The sequence below is a fragment of the Euphorbia lathyris genome, chromosome 6 (assembly GCF_963576675.1).
Source record: "Euphorbia lathyris chromosome 6, ddEupLath1.1, whole genome shotgun sequence".
NCBI classification, from domain to species: Eukaryota; Viridiplantae; Streptophyta; class Magnoliopsida; order Malpighiales; family Euphorbiaceae; genus Euphorbia; species Euphorbia lathyris.
The window spans coordinates 28,886,309-28,895,746 of NC_088915.1; the positions used below are offsets into that span (position 1 = coordinate 28,886,309).

Below are 9,438 nucleotides of genomic sequence, written 5' to 3' on the forward strand. Positions count from 1 at the left end.
TCCTTCACGAATTCGAGGAACAAAATAATGTCAATGTACCTCAGAACGTTACGAATACTCTAGATCCGGATGAAAGTGGGAGTGTTATTCCCCATTATTATGACAATATGGAACTTGGTCTGAGTGGGAACATACTGAATTATGATGAATATATGAAGTTCATCTATCAAGATTCAGAACTGTATCATACTAAAAGATAAAAAGTTGAACATCGACGATTCTGTATCAAAGGCTCCGCTCTTTTAGTAACTCTTGGTGATGATGTGGAACCGAGAAATATTCAACATGCTATCTCATGTCCTGAAAAGGATAAATGGATTAAGGCAACGGAAGAAGAAATGACTTCCATGCAAGTCAACCATGTTTGGCAACTGGTTGATTGGTCCATAGGTAGAATGGCGATTGGGAACAAGTGGGTTCTCAAGATTAAGCGAAAGGCTGACGACAGTATTGAAAGATATAAAGCTCGCTTAGTCGTTAATGGTTATATACAATAGGAAGGAATAGACTTCGAGGAGACTCTTTCTCATGTTGTGAGATTTACTTCTATAAGGCTCATACTCACGATTGTAGCAAGTTTGGACCTATATTTACACCAAATGGATGCTAAGACTGCTTTTCTCAATGGGGAATTGGAAGAAGAATTTTACATGCAACAACCTGTAGGTTTCATTCAAGAAGGCAACGAAGAAAAGGTTTGCAAATTGATCAAATCAATCTACGACCTTAAACAGTCTTCAAGGTAATGGTACCTTCGTTTTTATAATGAGATGACATCAAATGACTTCAATCAGATTGAAGAAGACCATTGTGTCTATACCAAGCGCTCCGGAAATAAGTTTATCATTCTATCATTGTATGTCGATGATATCTTAATTGCAAGAAATGACAAGACTTATGTGAATCAACCCAAAGCTTAGTTAGTTCAATTTTTGAGATGAAAGATATGGGAGAAGCAATATATATCATTAGTGTCAAGATCACAAAGGATCGCTCTAAGAAATTGTTGGTCCTGTCTCAAGAGACTTATATCAACAAAGTTCTTGAGCAATTCAATATGCGAGACTGCAAACCCATAAGTAGCCCGATGAGCAAAGATCATGTTCAAAGCTAAAAAATGTGCCCCGATGAGCAAAGATCATGTTCTAAGCTAAAAAATGTGCCCAAAGACACAACAAGAAATCCAAAAAATGAAAAATGTTCCTTATGCAAATGCGGTTGGTTAGGTCTGATATATTCCATGCTTTTGGGATGGTAAGAAGATATCAATCCAATCTTGGACAAACTCATTGGTCTGATATGAAGAGAATACTGGGATATCTCAAATGAACGACATATTATTCTCCATGTTACTAAAGAAATAGTATTCCACTAAGAGGATACATAGGTGCAAATTGGGCAAGAGAATTGGATGAGAGGAAATCCACGTCTGGCTTTGTCTTTTTGCTCGAAAATGGGGAAATTTCTTGGAGCAGCAAGAAAGAGACTTCAATAGCCTTATCCACCATGGAAGTTGAGTATGTGTCTTACTCATCTGCAACCTAGGAGGTTGGTTGGTTGAATAGATTTCTAGATCACCTAAACATTTAGCAGTGATAGCCAATATGTCATTGCTTTTGCTAAGGATCAAAGATTTCATAGTAAAGCAAAGCATATTGAAATTAAGTATCACTTTGTTAGAGATTTAGTTGCACGTAAAGAAGTTTGTATGAAGTATGTTTCAACTCATGACATGGTTGCTGACCCTCTAACAAAACATGTTAAGAGAGATGTTTTTGTGAAACATATTAGGTAACAAGGATTGCTTAGAATCTAAACATATTTCTGTTACATGTAATTTTTGGAACATGTATTTCGAATTCAATAAAGTACTTTTGAATTGATTATAATACATGTATATGTAAATGTTGTATGCGAATGTTTACAATTGAGCATGTCGGACAAAGAAGTAGCTCACTCACACGAGTGTTTACCCTTATTGTGGTGACAAAGATAAGGATGAGACTAATTTTTTAGTAAACGAGAACTTTCTCAATAATTAAGGTCGTCTTGCTGTAATAATGAATCTGAGTTCATTAGATTGTAAGATATAGATATATATACAAGTGGATAAGTATGTATACAAAATATTATTTATAATATGAAATTTCAATCAGAGTCATTTAATGAAATCTTCTGTCTGCGATAGTCGAAGGTAGTCATATAATGAGAGAGACTAAGGTTGGATGTTATGGCACATTGGAACTAAAACCTTCATATGATGTTGCTTTGAGGACAAACATGCGCTTGCTTCAGATGGAAGGAATTGAACACCATAGCACATGTTTTTCATACCATGTGTGCTTAATGACCAAGAGATGAAAAAATGGACAATATCACCTTTTTCCCAGTGTGCGACTCACTTCGTGAAATCATGTTTTTATCGAAACGTTATCCTTGATACCCTTAACTAGTTCAAGAGATGTAATTCATTTTGGGTGATGCTCTCAAGAGTTAAGTGCTAATTCAACTTGGAAAGGGACCGACTAGGCAAATAAAATGAGTTATTATGGAAAGAACGTAGTAAGAGGGAAATACTTTATTAAGTTCACATCTTGAGGTTCAATGTTTCACGAATCCGGATAGTTGTGTGTACCTTTGTGAAAATAGATAAACTGTTGAGATGATAATGATTACAGTGGATTTGATATAAAGTCTATGATAAAGCGTACATTTTTTCTTAATTACACTTGTAATGCGAGAGGTTGTATATCTCCAACAAGTATACATCGTTTGAGTTCTCGATTGTATGTCGGTCGCACGAACTATTTACGAGTATGAACAAGACAGAGCAATGGAGTATGTTTCCGTTACGTACGAGTGGGAGATGTAGGAATTAATGGAGTAAATGGGTAAGGCCCATTTACTGATCCATTAAACCCGTCCGTAACCTTGTGGGTTAGGGTTAAAGTTAGGTTTAGATTTAACCTAGCTGTAAATAGATAGCTAAGGAGGCTAAACCCAACACACTGAATACACAATACTGCATTTAATAGAAATTGCAAAAAGCAAAAGCTCTCCTCTCTCCCTACACTAGTCACCACTCCCTCCATTTCGGTGTGCGTTCTTAATTCATTGAACAACGGTGATTGCTCCTCTGATGTAGTCTTCATCTAGATCGATGACACAGAGTCACGGTTCGTTTCTTCCATGCTAATCAACGGATCTCCGCTACAAAAGATAAGTCTAACTCTGTTGTATATTAATTGATAGACCGGATTCATTACCCGTCCCTTTCAAGTTAGAGTTGAAATCCATTAGCCATGCACTTACTGCATTTTGTTATTAGGCTCTTCGTACTTTAATTTTAGTATATTTGGCTCATTGTATACAACTAACAGAACCTCTATCAATGTCCATATTTTGAGGAAATTGGAAGTATATAAGTCAAATTAGTCAAAAATTTAGATATAGGGTCACAATTTATCTTTTTGCCAAATCTTAAAAACCATATAAATTGAATTCAATGGCAAAAAAGTTTATCTGTATTGATGCATCGTTTGCAGGACACAAGATGTCTTTTTTATTTGGAGTATATATTTGTGAGATTTAACTCAAATTTCAAGTGTTTTAAGCTAATTTATAAGTTTGAAGATTAAAGATTAAAGATTATGAGACTACTAAAATTAAAATACAAAGTTCAGATTATACATGTTTTATTTTAAATTTGATAGGTTTTATTGTCCAAAAATATGATGTTTAATTTTATTTTTGTGTTGAATGAAAGGTTGCTGTTTGGAAGTATGAGCAGCCACATGATTGTTATATATATGGGTGCTTTTTGTTTCTTTTATTTTCACATATTGTTTGTTTCAAAGAGCTGTATTAATTAGTTGTATGTATCTTTATTAATTCGACCTTAACTGAAAATGAAATTTTAATGCCCACAAATAAAGAAAATAGAGCAGCGAGACGATAAAAGACTATGAAATAGTAATAAATGATAATAATAATAAATTTAATTCAAAAATTCACATCAAATAATACAAATATCATTTTTTTTTTGTTTATTTCATGTTTCCTTTATTACGAGCTGTGCTTTATCTTTTTATTAAGCGTCCAGCGAATTCGGCTGCACATGTTCTAATAAAAACGGTCAATTCTGTCTCTGTTCGGGATGAATGAGTATGTCCACCACCATTTCTTAGCAACATTTTTTTTTATCTGATTTAAGTTAATAGAACTTAACATTATTTAAAAAAAAAAACAATAATAATGCAATCATTATTCTTTAGAATTAACTATTATGACATTAATTGAATCAACAGATTAGATAGGTTAATTAAATACATAATTCTGTAGGCTTCATAGACACCCAACCCCCTAAACTTGTAACTTTTTTTCACCTGGCCCCCTCAACTTAGGGGACAAGCGGTAGTGGTCGCCGAGGTGAAATCACTTGAAAATATTTAATAAAAAAGTGACACGTGGCATTGGTGTGGTCAACAGTCAAGCGCATAGGGGTGTATAAGAGACTGTATGTGATGTTTTTGGAGAGTTGAGGGGTTGTCCCCTAAGTTGAGGGGGCCAGGTGAAAAAAAGTTACAAGTTTAGGGGGTTGAATGTCTATTAAACCTAATTTTGTAAATATATATAAGAAATGAATATTAATACCATAAAACTTAATTTCTTAGTATAACAATCATCCAAATTTACATTTGATTTTCCTTTTATTAAAAGTCCGATGTCCTTTTATTGAAAGTCCGACGATAACAATCATGGGAAAACATAAGTAGGAGTTGAGTATTTGTTGAGTATGTAAAGTACACCTTAACTTTATGCAAATTAAAAAAAAACTTTTTGCAAATTTACAATAACATAATATTTTGTTAATAATAATTTAATTATACAAATATATTATCAGATCAGAAATTATAACCAGTGGCAATATTATACTCGATCAATAATTAGTTTGAATATTATACTCTATCAATAACTAAGTTGACAATCAAATTCAGACTATTGAATTATGCAGTGGCACTCATAAGTAAATTAATTAGGAGAATCATTGATTTTGCTACGAAACTCAATCATAATATTCAAATGGAGTAAATATCTCTTGCTTGTTTGTATATCCTTATACATAAGGATATACTGGCAGTAGACAGAAAAAACAAGAAAGAAGAAGAAGATAATAATTTGGATCCATCCACCTGTATCCTTGTTGATTCACCTAATCAATCCTCTATAGTCATTTTCCAGAATCTGTTGCAGTTCCTGATGAGGAGAGTGATGCCTGCCTTGAATCGCATTCACCGCAGATAGATTTTGCTAGCCAGTCCATCATGCGCTTATTTGCTTCTCTCTCTGTATATGTGTAAATGCTATGTTGCATTTCCTTCTGCCTGGATGAGGGGAATTGATGTTCGTTCGTTGTGTCTTCCTTCAGCAACTGCAACTGGATCACTTCCACATCGTCCGTCCATCCGTCCGATTCCACTGATCTAAACAAAGTTCGATAGATATCTTCAGCCCACCCCAAAGTTCAGCTGCAGACTACTAAATCGAAGCAAGCATCTGGAAGTTAATTGTAGACTAATAACGAGGCTGGCATTTTCAATAAAATAAATTTACATTAGCTTGGCTGTTTCAACTTGTACAAAACTAACATTTTTATCCCATATATACATCAACAGGCTGTTTCAACTTTTCATTATTTTATCAAATTCTGTTGTTAGATGGACACTAATGCAGCAGCTTTAGCTTGTAGATATACAAATGAGTCACATGAATGAAGAGGTTGGAGAGTTCAGCCTCCTAGGCCTTATTGTTAGTTAGTATTATTGAACTAAAATATTTTCAAAGAAAGCTTTCTAGGCATAAACACTCTAAAATTGTAATGCATACTTGCTAATAACTCTAAAATTTCCACTTGCTATACATTAATGGGACGTTTGGTGCCAGAGATAAATGTAATGCAAGACTCGTTTACATGTTTGTTTTTGAGATAACGTGGAGAGATAATAGAGGAATAAGCTCGTACAATCTTAATATAAAGGAAAAATCCATTTTATCACTTCAATGTTATGTAATTTAATACAGTAGATTGTATTATTTTATCTCTGTTACTGTCCAACAAAGAAAATATGAAATAATAATTCTCAACTATGTTATTTTGATCTCAGTTCTTCCATCGGTATCTCTATGGCCATCAAATATCAAACTCACTTTGAACCCTTATTTGGATTGTTTAGAATGAGATTAATAGAAGTACCTATCTCTATCCCGATCAAATATGAGATGCACTTTAAGCCTTTTTTTGGATTGTTTGGAAATAGATCAATAGAAGTAATGAAATGTAAAATTTTAACCTCTTCATAGGAGTTAGTAATGGAAACTTTTCAATAGAAACTATCATAGAGGATGGAAAGAAGAAGAATGCAATACCTTTTAAGCATCCGATATCCTCTGTTGCTGAAACTCTGCATCAACTTTCCTGAAAAACTGATCCCAGCCACTTCCAGGGCCAGTATCCAAGTAATCCTGTGGAACTGCACTTTTCAGGCCCGGCCTTATACCACATTGGCTCTCTACAATTCTCAAATTCACACTATTCCCCTCTTCTCTCCCCTTCTCCTCCAATTCTTCCCAACTATAAAGCAATGCAAGTGTAAATCCACCCCATGGATTGAAGTCTACGATTTTCACTCGCTCCTCCTTTGTCACATAAACATCAAATGTGTAATTCTCTGATTCAAATCTCATCCTCACTTTATCAAGGAAGAACTTCTCAATCAACGCTTGCAATCTATTTTTCTTATCAACTAGAACAGGATAAAATGTAGTTACTTCCCGCTGTGAAATCCCGACCAGGCGATGCCCCCAGACGAAGCAACGGAATTCCATCTCCGGCGACAAAGACGAATACCACTTCCGGAGCGCCAGGAAGAAACTCGGCGGTCTAGAAGAGGTTTTCTGACTGCAAGCATCATACGCGTGGCATAAGTCATGGACTAATGAATCAGATGACCGGAGCAGCAACGCGATCTCGCTGAATGAAGTACAGCGGAGGTTGCCAGATGTGGTAATCCAAGCAGCGTCTTTTGGTGAGCTCCAATTGAGCTTAGGGAAAACTCCACCTCCAAGGATTTGTATTGATTCTTTTATCTTCAATTCAAGGTCTGGGAAAGAAGGGGGTGAGAGAGGTTGCTCCGCTTCGTCTTCTGAAGCTTCAGATACCTGATAATCTTCTTCGTCTATTGGATTATGGATTCTATTGGGTAAAGCGTCTTCATTAGAGACGGAAGTAGGTAGAAGAAAAGGACCAGAATCATCAACAAGGTACTGGACAAAAGATTCTGGAAGCTCATGAATGATTGTTCTAATGGAAAGAGACTTAAATTTTGGATACCACTCCTGAATCTGGCATCGGTTCACTTCTTCGACCTCCATTGTTAAGACGGCCAATCAAAGATTTGCAGATAAAGCTCAAGCAAAGAAGAAAAAGAAGAAATGTCAGGTGGCTGGAATAGTTAGAAAGGAAAGGAAATTAGGTTTAGGGGTTTACTGAAACGACGCCATTTTAAAAAGCGCACTGAACCTTTTACATCACTTGCTTTTAGGGTAAATTTCTACGGTGTACAACCTTTACCCTAAATCACATTTTGGTGTACAAATTTCAATTTGTCACATTAATATATACGTACTTAGGGTGACCTCCCACTGTGATGTATAGTCGGTGAAAATGACCGGTCAACGCCCAGTCAACGTGCCACCTCAGCTTTGATCGGTCAAAAAGTCAAAAAAATTCAACCACTTAATATAAAATTACTTTTATACCCCTATCTCTCTATCTAGTCATCTTCTTCCCTCCATTTCTTTCTCCCTCTTCAAATTTCTCTATGTTTTACCATCAACTATACCTTTAATCCATGCCTTTTTTTTCTCTAAAAATACAATTTCAATGAATTAATTAATTATTAAACACATTAAAGGAACATAAAAAAACCCAAAATAATTGATCAGATAGATTTTGGTTATATGTTTGGCTGCTGAATTTAAATTTTCTGAGTAAATTTATATGTCTCTTCTGAATAATTAATTCTCTGTCACACTTAAGAAAATAAAAAGAAAAGATGTAAGTGATCTACCAGGGATACTCAAATAATTTCAGCAGGATTTTTAAGTCCCAATTTCTAAAGAATACATACAAACATGGCACCCAAAGACTGGATTTTTCATTTTTCAGCTCAATTACAAAAAAAAAAAAGCTCAAAAATTTCAAAAATGGCAAATTACAGTTGAATCTCACTACGAAAATCAAATCAACTTTTACACTTTCGTTAACAAATTCCATATCCAAATCAGATCAAAGTTGTAACTATATACGATTTTCAATGATTTGCAGCTTCTCCCCTTGTTCATGTTGTTTACGATCAGTCTCCTTCCTCGGGATGGGAGAGTTGAACGCAATCGCCTTCATTTTCTCCACTCCTGAATAAGGGAAGTCTGGAGGAGGCTCAAAGTAGGTAGAAAAGGGAGGCGAACGTGACTCGGGTGAGAAATCAAAGCGGGTGATGGAGTTGAAAAGATCCAACAACTCTAAATTGTAGTTGAGATAATCTTCCATGGATATGGGCTTGTTAGAGAGGGAAAGGAGTTAGAGTGGAAGAAGAGTTAGAGAGAGAAAGGAGTTAGTGAGGAAGAAGAGTTAGAGAGAGAAAGGAGCCATGGAAGAGAGATGAACAAATGAGTGTATTTTTATTTTTTTATTTTTTATTTGGGATAAAGGGTATTTTGGTAATTGCATATGAGATGTGTCTAATTAAAGTTGAAAAATGGTGAGGTGGCGCGTTGACTGGCGTTGACCGGTCATTTTCACCGGCTGTATACCACAGTGGGAGGTCACCCCTAAGTACGTGTATATTAGTGTGACAAATTGAAGTTTGTACACCAAAGTGTGATTTAGGGTAAAGGTTGTACACCATAGATGAAATTTACCCCTTGCTTTTATGTAAAGTTAAATTGCTTGGCTAATTATTAATCTAAGGGAAAATTAAAACTGGAAAATGGGAGGTCCATTTACATATTTAACTCATTTACTCATCCTACTATATATCTAGACTGATTTTGTGTGATTTTTCCATAATACCCCTAACCTTCCCACTTCCCACCACTCGCGAACGGTCGCTCCCCTATTTCCTTGGTTACGCGAAAACATGGCTCCTGCATTAATGATTTCAAGACTTTTGATCTTCCTTTCTTCCTTTAAATTGCACGAAATCTGCACCATTTCGCCAAATCACAATGAATTTCTCTTTTTCCTCTCTTCATCTCTTGATTTTGCAACTTCCTAACCCTAGAAAACGAAGCCATGGTTTTTCATCTCCCTGTTCGTTGCTTGGTTTCTTTCTTCTTGTTACCATGTTAGAAATGGTTTTTCTACCTTATTTCCTTCGT

General features: G+C 35.3%; 1 protein-coding gene across 4 annotated transcripts; it reads right to left on the reverse strand.

Annotated features, from left to right (window-relative positions):
* Window positions 1-4,949: 4,949 nt before the first annotated feature.
* Window positions 4,950-7,540, reverse strand: LOC136233912 (uncharacterized). Of its 4 annotated transcripts, none has more exons than XM_066023642.1 (2): window positions 6,427-7,540; window positions 4,950-5,556 (listed from the first exon to the last, which is right to left on the reverse strand). In XM_066023642.1, exon 1 carries the CDS (start codon window positions 7,429-7,431, stop codon window positions 6,430-6,432), a length of 1,002 nt encoding a protein of 333 aa, XP_065879714.1. In that variant the 5' UTR covers window positions 7,432-7,540; the 3' UTR covers window positions 4,950-5,556; window positions 6,427-6,429. The 4 variants fall into 4 exon arrangements, with proteins under 4 accessions (XP_065879714.1, XP_065879713.1, XP_065879711.1 ...); XM_066023641.1 differs by having other exon boundaries at window positions 4,951-5,538; XM_066023639.1 differs by having other exon boundaries at window positions 4,958-5,586; window positions 6,427-7,539.
* Window positions 7,541-9,438: the final 1,898 nt, after the last annotated feature.